This window comes from Helicoverpa armigera, chromosome 30, assembly GCF_030705265.1.
Source record: "Helicoverpa armigera isolate CAAS_96S chromosome 30, ASM3070526v1, whole genome shotgun sequence".
Classification (NCBI taxonomy): domain Eukaryota; kingdom Metazoa; phylum Arthropoda; class Insecta; order Lepidoptera; family Noctuidae; genus Helicoverpa; species Helicoverpa armigera.
The window spans coordinates 1,226,133-1,245,375 of record NC_087149.1 but is presented as its reverse complement, the minus strand read 5'-3'; the positions used below and the strand labels follow the sequence as shown (position 1 = coordinate 1,245,375).

Genomic DNA, 19,243 nt, shown 5'->3' with positions numbered 1-19,243 from the left:
CTTGTTATTGTTGCAAGTTGTAAATATACACTTGAGTAGTATTTTTTATGTCAATATGATTTTAAAAAATCATTACTTTATGAAAATTAATTAAGACTGCATTTGTATTTATAGATATTTTTAAGCCATTTGGTTTGCAATTAAATAATTAAAAATGGAATTGGAATTTATTTCATGTACTGAAATTCATGGCAAACGGAAAAAATAAAATATTCTGTTTGTGGTGTCTGGCATCCCTGCTGATCAAACGTCAAAATTTTTCGCACGCCATTGTGTGCGGAAGTCACCCATTTTTTTAAATCACAAAAATCACAGTTTTTCAACAACAAAAATCAAAGTATAACCGTCAAAATAGATTTGTTAAACAATAATGGGTCTACCAGGTTGTGGAATACCGGAGGCTGACCTCCCGCAGTGCTGGTCTGACGACGTCCGTATGAACGCTTTATTCGCTCCGTTTCGTATTAAAGCTGCGAACCCTGAATCTTGGGATATGAAGATGAAATTCTGGTCGGATATGCTGCGGCAGTGGTGCAGGAGTAGGAAGGACCCTATAGTGTCGGCTGCGGATGCTAAGACAGCATTTAATCGAAAAGGGCGAACCCCAGCATGCTTGGACATAGTCGTCGAAGAATTGTATCGGTAAGCGTGTTTTTTTTTTCTACAAGTTTTTTCAGCCAGTATTAATTCTTTAAGCAGGTTTTAATACCTTTTTGCCGCGTTTTTCAAGCTATGACTAGCCTTTTACAAAAGTAAACAAAGAAGTGAAAATTATTAATATTGATGTATGTTGCAATAAATGGTAATTATATTTTAATAGTTCGGCTTTTAATGATATTCAGAATGTCTAAACTTTAATTCCAGTCATTTGTGACGTCGAAAACATGACCATGACAACTTATAGTATTTTGTGTGATCAATATTCAAATGTAAATGTATGTACAACAAAGAAAATCTGCATTATTTAATGTCTTACAGACGTTATATGATATCTTTAGTAATATAAAAAGCCAGGAGGAATAGGAAGAATCTGTTATTACTATACATTCATCAATCCTGTCACTAGGATTGCTTTTTCTTTACTAAGTTTTTAAAATATGTCTTAACCCGACCATCTTATGTGCGGCAATGTAATACACATAATATGTATCTTCTGGTCTACTCATTATAATAAACTAACTAATTACATGCAAATATCACAAAAATGTCCAGTAATTGCTTCCTTAGCGTGCAAGCAAGGGACTTACACCAAACGCATAGTCATGCTTTGTTTGTGAATATGATAGAATCTTAATTGATTTTATTTTGATATTTTAGTTAACTATATTGAGTTACTAGACTTTCGTCACTGATTGTACATATTAATAAACAGAATACAGAAGTTACCATACTTCATTATCCTCCGAGCCTTATTCCCAATTATGTTGGTGTAAATTGTGTCTAAGATATACTTAGAAAGTACATACAAACTTAGAGAAGTTGCATTGGTACTTGCCTGACTTGGGTTCGAATCTTTACCCACTAGGCCACCACGACTTCCAGAAATTACCGTAGACCTATTATAATAGACACCATATAGGTTGAATGACATAATATTTTGAAAATACACCTTATTGTTTTATATTCACACAAATATCTATTGGAATTGAACATACAGGTCATTGTTCAAGCAATAATATAAAATAACATTATGCCCTTATACTTGACGGTTTCTATAGCTTAGGTTTCCATTTTCTAAGTTAGACGGTTATTGTATTTCCTGCGTCCAGATAAAAAGCGGTCTAAGTTACTTTTTGTGTAGTTCTTTGCCTATGAAAAACCTATATAAAAAACGGATTTTCGAATGTACCAAGTGTTTATTTACTCCATATACATACATTCAAAGATAGGGATTATTTTTAATAAAAACAACAGGAAAAAAAACCTAAAAAATATGTTCTATTTATTCAAAATACTGTGTTTATGTATTTATTCAAATGTCTGGTTTAATTTAAACAACTTTTGCAAGCAGTAGACTTACATAATTGTTGAGTCAAAACTAGTACTAACATTTAACTTAACCAACCCCACACACAACAATATTTTTACATTATATCATCATTCTAAACCTTTTCCACAGCAACGGCGACCTCTGCCCGCTATCAAAATACCAGCAGATTCTCCACAACGGCCCCGAGGGCTGGGTGAAGTGGGGTGCCCGGCTGGCGTTCAGGCCGGCAGCCTTCGCGCTGACAGCGGTGGCGTCGCTCATGCCGGCGCGACAGACTGTGGACAACGACGGCCTGCCCAGAGCCAGCATCGAGGCTACGCAGCGGTTTGTGCTGGAGAGCGCTGTTAAAGTAAGTAGCTTCACCATCACTCTTTTTATCGTCCCATTGATGGACTGCTGCCTCCTCTCACTCAGAGAACGATGGAGTAAGTACCTACCATCATCATCTCCCAAGCCCCAACTATGTAGGAGTCGGGGTCCAGTCAGATGCAGCTGAGAACAAGTGTTTTACAAGGAGCGACTGCCTATCGGACCTACCCAGTTACCCAGGCAATCCAGAGCTGATAAAGTAAGTAGCTTCATCATCATCTCTCAAGCCTTTTTTCAACTATGTTGGGATCGGCTGCTAGTTTACCCGGATGCGGCTGAGTACCAGTGTCTACCAAGGCAGCGGCTGCCTATCTGACCTCCTCAACCCAGTTATCTCTTGGTCAGACTGGTTGTAGACTTACTGGCTCCTGACTACTGTCACAGCTGCCAAAGATGATTAGTGACCTGAAGACTGGGTGAGAGGTGAGGCAGTTACCCAAGCAACCCGTTGGTAAGACTGGTTGTCAGTCTTCCTGGCTGTGCTAGATGCTCAGTGCCGGGAGGGCTGGGTGAAGTGGGGTGCTCGGCTGGCGTTCAGGCCGGCAGCCTTCGCGCTGACCGCGGTGGCGTCGCTCATGCCGGCGCGACAGACTGTGGACAACGACGGCCTGCCCAGAGCCAGCATCGAGGCCACGCAGCGGTTTGTGCTGGAGAGCGCTGTTAAGGTGAGTAGATTCATCATCATCGTCTCCCGAGCCTAGGGCCAACTATTTAGGAGACGGCTTCCAGTCAGATACAGCTGAGAACCAGTGTTTCATAAGAAAAAACTGCCTATTGGACCTACTTAACCCAGTTACCCAAGCAACCCAGCACTATTAAAGTAAGTAGCTTCATCATTTCCCGAGCCTTATCCCAACTATTTAGGAGTCGGCTGCCAGTGTAACCGGAAGCAGCTGAGTACCAGTGTTTTAGAAGAAATAACTGCCTATCAAACCTACCCAAGCAACCCAGCGCTGTTAAAGTAAGTAGCTTCATCATCATCTCTCAAGCCTTTTTTCAACTATGTTGGGATCGGTTGCTAGTTTACCCGGATGCGGCTGAGTACCAGTGTCTACCAAGGCAGCGGCTGCCTATCTGACCTCCTCAACCCAGTTATCCCTTGGTAAGACTAGTTGTCAGACGACTGGTTGCGCTAGATGCTCAGTGCAGGGAGGGCTGGGTGAAGTGGGGTGCCCGTCTGGCGTTCAGGCCAGCAGCCTTCGCGCTGACCGCGGTGGCGTCGCTCATGCCGGCGCGACAGACTGTGGACAACGACGGCCTGCCCAGAGCCAGCATCGAGGCCACGCAGCGGTTTGTGTTGGAGAGCGCTGTTAAAGTAAGTATAATTTTACCAGTTCTTGTCTGATAACTGACGCTAAGCAACATTGGACGCGGTCAGTTCTTGGATGGGTGGGTCGAAGGCTACCGCGGCGCTGGTACATAAAGTGCTCAGGAAATACCATGGATGAACACATCATCATCATTTGAAGATAGCATTTGTGATTAGTGACTAATTTCACAATATACTGTACGGATTTGAAAAGTACCTTCAGTATATTAATTTAATTTTAAGTGAAAACTAACTTCTTCCATACAAAATATAGCTTATAGCCTTCCTCAAACTCGATTTCGTTTTTCTAATCATTCCGAAGTTCCTGAGACTAGCTTTTTCAAAATCTCTTCAGTCATCAGTAAAGATTTTATAATTCTAAACATCCTATCTCTTTAATTTCAGGAGCAAGCAACAGAATTCCTTCAAAAATATCCCCCCGGAGTAGAACGCATGGGTACCATCGAAGAGCTGATGAGGAACACAGACTGGGCACACGGCAGGGAGACGTTTGAGCTGATACTCGGGTACCTGGTCGCTCAGGGAGCCGCTGTTAAGAAGGGGGATGTCGTTAAATTGGGTGAGTCTGTTAATATTGATTCGGTATATGGTGGAGAGATGCTATGTAGGTATTTAGTTTCTTAGGGGGCCACTGTTAAAATGGGAGACATCGTTAAATTGGGTGAGTCTATTAAAAAGTAACTTTTCTATATAAAAGCTCGAGTAAATACCCTCTGAAGTAGAATGTATGGGTACCATCGAAGAGCTGATGAGGAACACAGACTGGGCACACGGCAGGGAGACGTTTGAGCTGATACTCGGGTACCTGGTCGCTCAGGGAGCCGCTGTTAAGAAGGGGGAAGTCGTTAAATTGGGTGAGTTGGTAAAAAGTAACTTTTTCTGTATAAAAGCTGAGTAAATACCCTCTGAAGTAGAATGTATGGGTACCATCGAAGAGCTGATGAGGAACACAGACTGGGCACACGGCAGGGAGACGTTTGAGCTGATACTCGGGTACCTGGTCGCTCAGGGAGCCGCTGTTAAAAAGGGGGATGTCGTTAAATTGGGTGAGTCTGTTATATTGATTGGGTGTATGGTGGAGAGATGCTATTTAGGTACCTGGTCGCTCAGGGAGCCGCTGTTAAGAAGGGGGATGTCGTTAAATTGGGTGAGTTTGTTATTTTTCTGTATTAATATTGACTGGGCACACGGCAGGGAGACGTTTGAGCTGATACTCGGGTACCTGGTCGCTCAGGGAGCCGCTGTTAAGAAGGGGGACGTCGTTAAATTGGGTGAGTTTGTTAATATTGATTGGGTATATGGTGGAAATGCTATTTAGGTATTTAGTTGCTCAGGGGGCCACTGTTAATAACTTCCCTGTCCCATGAGTCACATGTGATACACACCGATTGTGTAACTATTGTGTCTACATCGTGGACAGTTAAGTGGTTAAAACGGGGGACGTCGTTAAATTGGGTAAGTCTATTAAAAAGTAACTTTTTCTGTGTAAAAGCTGAGTAAATACCCTCCCAGTGTAGAAGGTATGGGTACCATAGAAGAGCTGATGAGGAACACTGGACTGGGCACACGGCAGGGAGACGTTTGAGCTGATACTCGGGTACCTGGTCGCTCAGGGAGCCGCTGTTAAGAAGGGGGATGTCGTTAAATTGGGTGAGTTTATTAAAAAGTAACTTTCTGTATAAATGCTGAGTAAATACCCTCAAAGTGTAGAAGGTATGGGTACCATCGAAGAGCTGATGAGGAACACAGACTGGGCACATGGCAGGGAGACGTTTGAGCTGATACTCGGGTACCTGGTCGCTCAGGGAGCCGCTGTTAAGAAGGGGGATGTCGTTAAATTGGGTAAGTTTGTTATTTTTCTGTGTTAATATTGGTTGGGTATATGGCAGGGAGACGTTTGAGCTGATACTCGGGTACCTGGTCGCTCAGGGAGCCGCTGTTAAGAAGGGGGATGTCGTTAAATTGGGTGAGTTTGTTATTTTTCTCTGTTAATACTGACTGGGCACATGACGGGGAGACATTTGAGCTGATACTCGGGTACCTGGTCGCTCAGGGAGCCGCTGTTAAAAAGGGGGATGTCGTTAAATTGGGTGAGTTGGGTAATTTTCTTTATTATTACTGACTGGGCAGATGGCAGGGAGACGTTTGAGCTGATACTCGGGTACCTGGTCGCTCAGGGAGCCGCTGTTAAGAAGGGGGATGTCGTTAAATTGGGTGAGTTGGGTAATTTTCTTTATTATTACTGACTGGGCAGATGGCAGGGAGACGTTTGAGCTGATACTCGGGTACCTGGTCGCTCAGGGAGCCGCTGTTAAGAAGGGGGATGTCGTTAAATTGGGTGAGTTTGTTAAAAAGAGATATCTGGGTGTTGTCCACTATCTCTGGATGTCATAAGAGGTATATTATATTCGGGTGTTTGAAAATATCTAGTGTGTAGATAAAACAAACCCTTTTCTTTCTTATCTTAAATATTAAGGCCCGGATTCACTTAGTTCGGTTAGTAGTTCGATAGTGAATTCTATCTGCCAGACAAAGGCTGCTTATAATATATCTGCTAAATATTGCCATTCGGGAGCTGAGAAACCTAAAGTTATAGTTTATCTATTAGATAAGTTCCTGATAGGCTATTTGAGACTTTAAGGGTAACCATTGAAAGCGGTTATAACTAAACAGCTATTTATTATTTATTTATTTAAAAATTCATAACATATTATGTTGTTTGATTTCCAACAGCGGAACCCGACAAGAAAGTATCCCCAGTGACAGAAACAGACGAGGCTCTGGTCAAGCTGATGTGCGCAGAGACGCGGCTGGAGGGCGAAGCCCTGCGTCTCGCGCGGGACGCGGCGGCCGCGCACGCTGACGCTAAGGCCGCGCTTACTGTCGGGAATAAGTTGGCTGTGAGTATTGTTAAATATATTCCAAGGTTTGATTCCAGGTCAGGCAACTACCAATGCAACTTTTCTAAGTGTGTAATGTATGTGTTTCGGATGGCACGTAAAACTGTAGGTCCCGGTTGTCATTGAACATCCTTGGCAGTCTTTAAGGATACTCAGAAGCCAGTAAGTCTGACACCAGTCTTATCTAGTGGTACTGGATTGTACGGGTAACTGGGTTGAGGAGATCAGATAGGCAGTCGCTCCTTGTGGCACACTGGTACTCAGCTGCATCCGGTTAGACTGGAAGCCGACCCCAACATAGTTGGGAAAAGGCTCGGGAGATGATGGATATAAGGTAGGCTCTATAGCCTTATGTGACACTTGAGTAAGACGAGGCATATGTCCAGCAGTGGACTGCGATAGGCTGATGATGATGATGATGATGATGATGATGATGATGAGTAAGACGAGGCCCTCGTGAAGCTGATGTGCGCGGAGACGCGGCTGGAGGGCGAAGCCCTGCGCTTGGCGCGGGACGCCGCGGCCGCGCAGGCTGATGCTAAGGCCGCGCTTACTGTGGGGAATAAGTTGGCTGTGAGTATTATTATCTACCTAGCTTTTTGCCAACTATGGGGTCGGCTTCGGATGCAGCTGAGTACTAGTGTGCCACAAGAAGCCTATCTGACTTTCTCAATACAGTTACATGAGCAATCCGAGTCTTGGTAAGACTGTTTATCAAGCGTTCTGGCTGCCCATAACGCCTGCTAAAGATGTTCAAATGACAGCCGGGACCAATAAATCATGCCATCCGAAACAAGGAAAATGCTGTTATGAGATGACCCACCAACGGAGGGAATGCGTCAAGCTTTAACCTTATGGTTAAGCAATCCTCACGAAATCTCGTAAGGATCCTCACAAATAATGGAAGAGCTCGGGGCTGATTAGCCATTATTTGTTAATAGCCATTTAATTATTGACTTCTCAAAAACAATGGCTTAATTGCACCTAAAAGTATTTATTTTTTGTTTTTTTAGAAGTTGTGTTATTGTTTTAAAAGTTACTACGTTGCTACAAACAAACACTTCTCTTTTCAGGGGTTAAAAAAATATGTCTTAATAAGCTTATTTCTTCCTTACAGGCCAAGAACCACCTCCGCCGCAAACACAAGACAGCACAACGTCTAGAGCGCTGTAACGCGGCGCTAGAGAACGTGCAACAGTTGCTGCAGCAGATGCGAGACGTGCACGTTAACGCCGCCATTGTGCATACTTACAGGTAAACTATAGTATATAACATGTAATACTAGGTGTTACCTGCATTTTCACCCGCATCCCGTGGCAACTACTACCTGTACCGGGATAAAATATAGTCCATGTTACTCAGGAAGAGTGTCTGTAAGTCTGACAACCAGCCTTACCAAAGAGTATTGGGTTGCCCGGGTAACTGAGTTGAGGAGGTCAGATAGGGCAATCGCTCCTTGTGGCACACTGGTACTCAGCTGCACCCGGTTAGACTGGAAACCGACCCCAACATAGTAGATATGAGAGCTAGTAAGCTAAAAATACAGGGTGTATTATGAAGAACCAAGCTTTTAACCCGCGTCCAGTGGGAACTACTGCCCGTACCGGGATAAAATATAGTCAATGTTCATCATCATCATCAGCCTATCGCAGTCCACTGCTGGACATAGGGCTCTCTAAGTGCACGCCACTGAGATCGATTTTTCGATTTAGCCTATGTTACTCGGAAGGAATGTAGCTTAACATTATATAAAAAAAAAAATATTTGTTTCAGATCCAGTTCAGATGCAATGAAGAAAAATTTGAAAGAAAATGGTATGGAGGAAGACGCTGTCCATGATACCATGGATGATTTGAAAGAGGTTAGTTTTCACTATATAATAGTAAATAACATTTTTATTAGTTGAATCATTTCATTTAATGTTGATCACTGGTGGATCCAGCCCTCGAAAATGGTTGTATGCATCGCATCCACCCGATGTGGATGAAAATTCACATACATAATGGAACATATAGGGGTCATATGTAAGAGTACATGGGGGTAGTAGATAAGGCAAAATAGGGAAAGCATGGTTCTGCTATCGACCAATCACTTCTTTACAGAGAATATCATTGGTTAATAGGTTATAAGCGAATTTATAAGGGTACCATATAGGGAGAGTACATAGGGAAGTATATAAAAAAACACTTTTCAAAACAGAACTATTTAGATATTTGGTTTACTCCAAGAAATTTATACAATGCAGGTTGATCTAGCATTTCTAGCAAGCTATTATATAAAAACAGCGATTTTCTCTAGGTAATGGAGCAATATGGTGAAGTAGAAAAAGCACTGGGCACCAATATAGAAGACTTTGATGCAGCGGAGCTGGAGGAGGAGTTGCAAGAACTTCTGGCCGGCCCCGGGGGAACTGGTGGTACTCCTGGCAAAGAGGAGAGGAAAGAAGGTCAATTTTTTATAGTTGAACTGTAGTATAGAAGAATATAAAAATTTCTTTATCCTGGGTATCTTATGACCTAGTGTCCCAAGGGATCTTCCTCCTAGTTATGGATAAAAAAGCCTATATGTTATATTGACATATAAGCAATACTGTTGTCAAAATCATTTAATCAAACTCGGCTGCTTTACAGCTGTTTTTGAAACGTCGAAATTTACTAAAGACAGCCTCCAAAACGCCCACCCTTCACCACTTCCTATGTGTTATTGCTGGGAAGAAGAAGTGGCGCAACAAACTCCCCAGCAACACATTTATTTATTTATTTCGCATAGTTACTTTGTAATTACAGATAGCTAAATCTGTCTGAAGGTTAGAAGAACCTTAAAAATAAGGGTACAAGAAGTATTTTCCACGACTTTTAGACGCTGGTACAACCGCTTAGAAACAGCAAGATTTCACACAATTTTAACATCAATTTATCAATATTTACAGCCGCCAAGCTACCCGTGACCCCGTCTCCAGCCCCCGGACGTAAGATATCAGAGCGCGAGTTCGTGTTCGACGGCGAGGCTCGCATGCTGGCCGAACTAGAACTGCTGGATGATGACGACAGGCAGGCTGATGATGCACCAGGTACATAGCAGTTCTTAGCAGTTTCTGAAGTTCCACCCGTGTTCTGGAGAAAAATGCTACCTTAAAGGCAAAATCAGTGTCCTTTCTCAGGCGTTTTCATAGGACCGATCATTATACACTTTTCCATTTATTTTCTTATTCATATTATTTATTTGCATTCCACAATGAATACAGTAGCCGTTACAAAATATCTTATACAGCGACAAGTAGGGCACAACAAAATAAAATTAATGTTCATAAATAATATCAGTAAGGTAAACTTCTCTCAAAGACCTTCACGGACAAATCCGCAGTTAGTCAATAGACTAATTTCAGAAACGCAAACTTATATGGTGCGATTTGTAATTTTATTTTTACTCACTTCCGCCTAGCATACGCGACATAAATACTATTTCTCTCGTGTGCGTTCGCGCAGCGGAATGTTGTTGAATTTAAAGATTTTAATTATGCAGATAATTAGTGTAAGACGTCCTATAATTGTGTATGGTAAATAAAAATTTGTGTATGCAGCCATTGTGGAGAAATTCACCAAAAACAGATTCCGCTGGGCGAACGTTGGCGAACGTTGTCCTGGCGGAACTTTTTTTAATCCATAGACTTTAGAAGAAAAGAGATGTGTCCGAAAATTAGTGTGTATTTGTGTATAATTGATTATGTATGAATGCAATCAGTGCATGCATAAACTTCGGAGAAATTCAAGTTTCCGCTACGCGAACGTTTGGCCATTAGCTAGTTTTCATATAAAGCGCTTACGTAGAGAGCTGTAGATTTTTACGTACGTTGTTTTGAATTTGTTTATATTTGTTTAAAAAACAGATTTAGAAAAAGTCGTAGGGTTTAAAAGATAAAAATATAAACGTAAAATACACTTATTAGGTCTTAGTTCTTAAAGTATGCAGTTTGGGGTCTAGATTTTCACGTTTACACAAACCTTGTAAGTGTCTCAACATGTTGCCAAGTATCAATGATATTCCGTTAGTAATTAAAAGTTATAGGATATTTTACCATGAACAGATCACTGTTTACAAAGCAGTCGAATATCACGACGTTCTAAAGTAATTGCATGGTAAAATGTATGCCAATAATTAGTTTAGTCATTCAACTATTCACTTGCAAAATTTCATGTCATTAAATTCAGTAATTAAAGAAAGACAATTATAATACTGACGGAGCATCGAAACCCTACATAATCCGACCAAGTTCGGATAGGTACAAAAAAACGGCCGTGCCATATGTCTAAGCAACGTTCTTAACTTGGAAGGTTAGTATATTTATTAATATGGTACAGTTGCGTACACAAGCGTTAGGAAAAAATAAAACAATTGCATTTCTTGAATGAAAAATATTTTTTAATAATAACGCCACTATCTACGACATTTTAGTTAAAATACGTAACGTTTATTAACGTTATTTTTAATCACGTAGTTAAGTAATTTATGTAAGTAATAATAATAAAAATATTTTTGTACACTCATATTTAAATAGAGAAGTACTTGTTAATTGAAGATTTATTTTTATCGTAGATAGTGGCATTATTATTAAAAAAATGTTTATCAATCAAGACATACAATTGTTTTATTTTTTCCTAACGCTTGTGTACGCAACTGTTCCATATTAATAAATACTAACCTTCCAAGTTAAGAACGTTGCTTAGACATATGGCACGGCCGCTTTTTGGTAGCAATCCGAACTTGGTCGGATTATGTAGGGTTTCGATATTTTAATTGTCTTTCTTTAATTACTGAATTTAATGACATGAAATTTTGCAAGTGAATAGTTGAATGATTAAACTAATTATTGGCATACATTTTACCATGCAATTCCTTTAGAACGTCGTGATATTCGACTGCTTTGTAAACAGTGATCTGTTCATGTTAAAATATCCTATAACTTTTTAATTACTAATGGAACATCATTGATACTTGGCAACATGTTGGAGACACTTACAAGGTTTGTGTAAACGTGAAAATCTAGACCCCAAACTGCATACTTTAAGAACTATGACCTAATAAGTGTATTTTACGTTTATATTTTTATCTTTTAAACCCTACGACTTTTTCTAAATCTGTTTTTTAAACAAATATAAACAAATTCAAAACAACGTATGTAAAAATCTACAGCTCTCTATGTAAGCGCTTTATATGAAAACTAGCTAATGGCCAAACGTTCGCGTAGCGGAAACTTGAATTTCTCCGAAGTTTATGCATGCACTGATTTCATTCATACATAATCAATTATACACAAATATACACTAATTTTCGGACACATCTCTTTTCTTCTAAAGTCTATGGATTAAAAAAAGTTCCGCCAGGACAACGTTCGCCAACGTTCGCCCAGCGGAATCTGTTTTTGGTGAATTTCTCCACAATGGCTGCATACACAAATTTTTATTTACCATACACAATTATAGGACGTCTTACACTAATTATCTGCATAATTAAAATCTTTAAATTCAACAACATTCCGCTGCGCGAACGCACACATTTCTCTCTTTTAAGAACACGTTAAAAAGAGGATTATCGTTCCACTTAATGGTTATAATTTAAATATTTATGTATTTATAAAAGTATATGTTTCGATATACACATATAATTAGATATATTTCAAAATTAAACAAGACGTCTCCTTTAACTCTACTAGCGTGTAGGCTGGGATGAAAGCACTATTGTCTACCTACACCTTTCTTCATTACATTTCCTTTTGCAAATCTGCTGGTAGAAATAAAAAGCACCTTTGAGCTCAATTGTATTATGCCGTTTATAATAGGCTAGTTTCCTAAAAAATAGTAATTAGTCCGTCTTGTAGATTGTCCAAAATTAAGGTATTTTTTCTTTTTTAAATTGGATCAGAACTTGTTAAGATATAGCTTGTTAAAGTTGAGTGTGACGTCACAAGTTGCTACAATTTTCAGGACACTGTGACGTAAAAGGCCCCCACTCCTAATTTTTGAAGCGTATTATCTTTGTCATTTTATGTTTAATTAAAAAAAGAAAAAATACGTATCCAATATTTTTTGACTAAATATTATTTCATTATTTCGACCCTGGACACTACCCTATTGTTATTTATTGTGTGTACATAAATTAAATAAATTATTTTTCTTTCCAGCACAAAAATCAAAACCAGTAGCGATCGCGGAAGCAGTCCCAACTCCAGCCGTTACAAAGCCGAAACCTTCTCAGCCCTGGTACCCGGCTGCGGGAGAAGGTGTCCGCGGTAACGCGTGGTCAGCCAACAACAATGTGGATATCGCGAGCTTCGGTGAACTGAGGCAGGACGATAGGCTGCATCCCGGTGAGATTTTCAAATTCAAATTCATTTATTTTGCGAGTATGGGTTACTTTATGTTACAAAACGAGTGTTGACCATAATAAATATTATATAAATTACGTTACTTTTTATATGAGAAAAACCTCGTTTTGTTAGGTTCTAGAATGTTTCCAGTGTTCTGGAGAAAGTTATATCTAACTCCAAAGGGTTATCCTTTTTCAATTAAAAAAAAATGGTTTTAGCTCCAAAACGTGACAAACATATCTTAGTTGGAATTTACAGTATAAATTGAAGTAGAATTGGTACAGCAAAATGGTTTGACAATAACTTTTTAATTTGTACAATCAAAATAAGTTAGACACACAGATTTGATACTTTCATCATGTAAGCAGTCATTTTAAATATCTGTCGGTAACAGTGTGCTCTGAAATTAGTTGCGAACTGCCATTAAGTTTGGCGAATATCGTGTATACAATTAACGATTACAATTTTTTCTCACTTCTAATAAGGCTTTTGTCTCTTGTCCCCAGGCCAACAACTGAACGTGGACTTCACCCGTCCCCCCAGACTCTACAACAGCGATTTCCAAGTTCAGGACCACAAGCTGGACGGCGGCGTCTGGTTGTACACCAAGGATAGCAACAGCAATGTGGATAGCACTGACTACTTCAGGTGAGTCAACTGCCTAGCCGCTTCCTATGTAGGAGTCGGCTTATAGAGCCAGATGGAGGTATAAGTGTTCCACATAGAACAAGTCTGCCAGTCTGATTTCCTCTACCCAGTTATCTAGGGAAACCCATGTTAGGTGAATGATCATATCATCATCAATGATCGGTTGGAGTCGGTTGCCAAGTGTAATCCGATGGAGGTGAGTACCAGTGCTTTACAAGGAGCGACTGAGCTCCTCAACCCAGTTACCCGGGCAACCCAATACCACATGGTTAGACTGGCGTCATATTTACTGGCTTCTGGCTACCCGTAACGACTGCCAAAGATGTTCAAATGACAACCGGAAGAACCTACCAATTTAACATGCCTTCCGAAACACGGAGGAACTCATCTTGGTCACCCATCCACGGACTGACCGAGCCATGCGTTGCTTAACCTTATGATCGTTCAGTCTATGTGCCTGTTTCTTAGCCACGAGCTCCCTGATATAGTACACTCAAATTCCTACATACCTCTAACAGGGTTTCTCTAAGTGGGTTCCGTTTGCCCCTCTTTCAGGTCCGTATAGCATGTGTATCAGGGGTCCGCAGTAGGTCCGTTTGCAGCGTAAATATCTTAAGAAATTGCATAGTAATTTTAGAAGGTTATTTTTTCTTTTCCAAGTTTTTCATTTTACAAGTTTCCGTGAAATGGTTTAAATAGTGAAAGTGTCCGAGACTACAAAATGTTTAAGAAACCTTGCTCTAACATTAACATTAATTTTTCAGTACCGAAAGTCCAGGAAAGTCGACGACAGCCACCGGCTTCCAAATGGCGCCCGGTGGTGAAAGACGTAAGTCTACGACTGAACCTGCTTCTAAAGACTCCGTTGATGACCTGCAGAGGAGGCTGGACAACCTTAGAGGTTTTAACTTATAATATTAGATTTCCTTTTTTTAATGTAAGGTCATTTTGTTAAAGTTCTTTGTCAAAAATGTACTCTAGTGGGTTATCCGTCAGTTGCACAAAGCTCCATTAAAGTTAAAGCTGCTTTAAATCTATTGCTGACACTTTTTATCTTGTTGACAAAGAAAGAGTCAGCAATAGATTTAATGAAGCTTTAACTTTAATGAAGCTTTGTGCAACTGGCGGTCTGACAAAAACAATCCTATGTACTTTTTCCCGGGTTTAAGCTACCTCCACTCTTTTTAGCTTAAATGGTTCAGCCATTTTTGAGTTATAAGTAGTGTTACTAACACGACTTTCTTTTATATACATAGAAGATATAAGCAAACTCAGGCATACATACAAATTGCAAATATACTAAAAATTTTGACGGTTCAACAAAAGTATTGAATTTGACAAGTTTTTTTGACAAAGAATTTTAATAACAATTTATTTGTAAGGTCATTATGAAATAAAATAACCAACGTTTTAGATATAATCATGAATCTGTGTATTGTACAGTTAGTATAAAAAATAGACAGTTAAATGCACGTAGACTCGCGTTTATATCGGGTGTGTCGTACCTAATCACATTAAATTAAATACGTTAATATACTGGTTAATATATGTCGATTAGCACGAAGAAAAAAATAAAATATGCAAAAAAAAATCTAACAAAATATATAAAGATGTGCGAAAATAAGAACACCACATAAAAGTCAGTCATTACAAACAACTGAAATTCTCCCTTGAAAACTGACAGCTGTCAACTGGTCAAAACATTCGATACTCTAACTTTATCTCTGCTTTACACATGATGTTGTTAATTATAAAAACGAAAAATGACTCCTGTGGCTAAACCACCGAATGGATTAGGTTATTTTTTTACAATTCACCATAGAATATCATAAAGTATATGTGATAGGATTTAATGTGATTAGGTACGACACACCCAATATAAATACATAGTTAGGAATTGAGTAATGCCTTTGACATTTTAAATTAATTATAGACCGAATACTGAAACGCTACTCAATTTTGAAGACTGCTCTAAAGTTATCTAACGTTTGGGTATTTAGAGGTAACTGATATTTATTTCTCCGAAAAAAATAAGTAGGTATCTCTTTAATTGGTCTTTAAAAAAATTGCCATATACCCAGAAAAAATTAAGACAAAGATTGCCATTGAAAAAAAATCTAATAAATATACTGTCATTTATGTCTCGAACTTACGCATACAAACACAAAGTGCATATACATTTACACACACGAGTATGTTTCACCCGCTATCGTGAGATATAACATCTATACTTATAATAACTATGAACTCCTAGGTAAACATGTAACCAGAAAGACCCAAAAGAGTCTAATGCCCGTTTTCACCAACAATCTCTTAACGTTTCCCTAGCTAAGTGTCACTTAGAATAATTGCTAAGGTTATAAGGGACACTTAAACGTTGGTGAAAACGAAATTCGTATTAAGTGTTCCCTAAATGCTCTTAGGGGATCCCTAAATTTAGGTGCATGTTGGTGAAAATGAGCATAAAGCTAATTAAAATCTAACCCTTTAGTTAAATTTAGTAGTTAAACGCCCGCCATACTAGAAATAATGAATTCATAAATAAATAATTGCAAAAATAACAAAAAAAGTTTGGTTTTTTACAAAAAAAAATGTAATAAAAATATTATTGTATGTGTTTGTAAATAGGTTGTGTATGTAAAAATAAATAAATTTAAAAATAATGATGATATTGATAAATGGCTGGTCCCATATTCATTTAATTTTAAAATATTCATAGATGATGTAAATTTTGTAAATATGTACTGCAAATGATTTAGTTAGGTTATTATAAATTAAACTTTTTATAACGAAAATTAGATAGGGTATCAAAAATTTTTGGAAAAAAATACCAAAAAAAATTATAATTGAAAATGTAAAAAATTTAGCTTATTGTAGCTGTGATTTGGGTGAAAGGGCAAATTTTCGACTGTTAATTTTTTTACCAACAAAGTTTGTGGTGGCCTAGTGGGTAAAGAACCAACCACTCAAATATAAGTGCGTGGGTTCTGATACCAGCTCAGGCGAGTACCAATGCAACTTTTCTAAGTTTGTATGTACTTTCTAAGTATAACCGTCTCGCTGTCATTTGAACATCTTCGGCAGTCGTTACGGGTAGTCTGAAGCCAGTAAGTCTGACAACCAGTCTTACCAAAGGGTATTGGGTTGCCCGGATAACTGGGTTGAGCAGATCAGATAGACAGTCCCTCCTTGTGGCACACTGGTACTCAGCTGCATACGGTTAGACTGGAAGCCCACCCCATTAAGTAAAGGCTAGGCAGATAATGAGATTCTAAAATAGGGTATTTTAGTCTAGATGAGAAAAAAATTAAAAGTGTATTACAATGATTGTTTAGAGGAAAAGCAATCGGGAAATGTTAGTTTCACTTCGTAAGGTACATAAATATATTTTTTATTGCAGTTTAAAGTTTTTAGGTTTTTTTATCTGTCTTTGAACACTACGAAATGTCGCCGCCATGCTAATGACGTCATTACGGTAGTAAACAACTTTTAACCAAGTGTTTCTCATATTTATATCCACTGGTACTTGAATCCATAATTTGTCTGGTGTTTTTACACTAGTGTTCTCACATTCAGAAACAACACACCAACGATACGGAGCATAATTACTCATTATTAAAATTTTCAATACATATCAAAATATGTATTACTGACAGCTGTAGTTTGTTTACTAACGTAATGACGTCATGACCAAAAAACAATCATGGCGTCCGTTGTGTGCCGCGTTTTCGCGAAATACGCGCGAAATTTGAAATTATGATAAAACAATTAATTTATATTCGTACATAACGTGAGAAAAAAAACAATTTTTAATTTTTTAGAGATATATTAAGACTAAAGAATTTATTTAAGATATATTTCAAAAATGCATGTAATACCCTATTACCATGGTTGGAAATTTGCCCTTTCCCAGAATCTCTAGGTTTGAAATAAATTATAACTAAGTATAATACTTATCCCGGGTTAAAAGTTGTGAAATAATTTATAATTTTATATATTTAATTCATTTGTAGTGACTATAACACCTCTTTTTGTGATAATGTTAAGTGCCTTTTATGTGTTTTTTTAATGTTAGTAGTTTTTAGAATAATGCTCAGCTTAAAAACTGCCTTTTTGAGACCTGAGTCCCACTGACGGTAAAGCAAAGTATTTTCAGGTAAAGAATTTATTAATATGGTAATAAAGTTGTTAGCCTGAAATTTCGGCTTTATTTTCATATTATTAAGCTATCTTTTTCTTTGGTAAAAATTACTTTCTTTACCATCAGTGGGCTCCAGGTCTTATCTCATTTCGTTGTGTCATTTCTTTACTAGGGCCGAGTTTCAAATAGCCATATAATTTTTATCTGTAGAATACGTTTGACGTTTCGACAGCTTTTGTATAGAAAATATGTCAAAACGCCATATTTATTCCTCAGATAGAAGTTAGCTGATGATTGTAAAATCGGCCCAAAATTATTAAGTTAATATATTTTTGTATTTATATCTATGGTAGTCTTAAATACTCTACGATATTTGTGTTTTTAAATAACTATAACGACCTCAATGTAATGTGTTTTTTTAACATTATTTTTAATTTTTGTGTCAAATTTTATTTTTTGTAATAATTTAGTCATTTTTCTTATTGTTTACTGCCTTTTAACAGAACTCGACTGTTTGACAGTTAATGTCATATGATTTAACTGACTGAGAATTTGACCCGAATCGAGTTTTTTAGATTCAATCTTTATAACTAATCAAAGAAAATAGGACAAGCTGTAGATTGTGAAAAATAAGAAATATCCAGTCGACCAGTTAGGAACAAAAATACTCTCAAATTGAGCCAGATGATCAAAATATCAATTTGTATTTACTCAAATTCATTTAGTTTTGCAAACATGGATGGATATTATTATTATTCTATGACCCCTAATCTAGACTACGGTTGTATTTTTTATATATATAAATTGCCTAAGTAGCGCCTTATAGTGTAAAAATTCTTTACTCCAAAATTCCATATGTGTAGGTACTTATACTAAAGATAAGCAATCTTGCTTGAAAATGGTGACTTTTTATTTAAAAACTCTGAAAATAAAATGCGTCAAAAATATAATAATAGGGATATCATCCTCCGAGCCTTTTTCCCAATCATGTTGGGGTCGGCTTCCAGTCTAACCGGATTTAGCTGAGTACCAGTGCTTTACAAGAAGCGACTGCCTATCTGACCTCCTCAACCCAGTTACCCGGGCAACCCGATACCCCTTGGTTAGACTGGTGTCAGACTTACTGGCTTCTGACTACCCGTAACGACTGCCAAGGACTGCCAAGGATGTTCAATGACAGCCGGGACCTACAGTTTAACGTGCCATCCGAAACACAGCCAATGGTGTCTAAGATATACTTAGAAAGTACATACAATCTTAGAAAAGTTGCATTGGTACTTGCCTGACCTGGGATCGAACCCGCGCCCTCATACTTGAGAGGTTGGTCCTTTACCCACTAAGCCACCACGACAACTTAGATATAATAATAGGGATAATCGTCGATTTTGTGTCACCACTTCATTAAAGTTGTCTCAAAAAGGCTTCAGCGTGTTGACTTCGGCCCTGCGTTCGTCTCCCAAAAATCCGGGTCTCTGTAGTCCCGAGGTGTGGAAGACATATA

General features: G+C 38.5%; 1 protein-coding gene across 1 annotated transcript; it reads left to right on the top strand.

Annotated features, from left to right (window-relative positions):
• The first annotated feature begins 228 nt into the window (after nucleotides 1-228).
• On the top strand, nucleotides 229-15,289 carry LOC110380544 (charged multivesicular body protein 7). The gene is made up of 11 exons (XM_064042932.1): nucleotides 229-642; nucleotides 2,120-2,339; nucleotides 4,074-4,248; nucleotides 6,423-6,589; nucleotides 7,707-7,843; nucleotides 8,363-8,450; nucleotides 8,888-9,035; nucleotides 9,519-9,659; nucleotides 12,768-12,953; nucleotides 13,460-13,601; nucleotides 14,366-15,289. The coding sequence occupies exons 1-11, from the start codon at nucleotides 371-373 to the stop codon at nucleotides 14,514-14,516; spliced, it is 1,827 nt and encodes a 608-aa protein (XP_063899002.1). The 5' UTR covers nucleotides 229-370; the 3' UTR covers nucleotides 14,517-15,289.
• Nucleotides 15,290-19,243: the final 3,954 nt, after the last annotated feature.

Bases quoted from the DNA above. Each gene is read 5' to 3' on its own strand.
- LOC110380544 (XM_064042932.1), top strand. From the start codon at position 371: ATGGGTCTACCAGGTTGTGGAATACCGGAGGCTGACCTCCCGCAGTGC. The intron at 643-2,119 runs GTAAGCGTGTTT...CCTTTTCCACAG, and splicing joins GTCGTCGAAGAATTGTATCG to CAACGGCGACCTCTGCCCGC. The intron at 7,844-8,362 runs GTAAACTATAGT...TATTTGTTTCAG, and splicing joins GCCATTGTGCATACTTACAG to ATCCAGTTCAGATGCAATGA.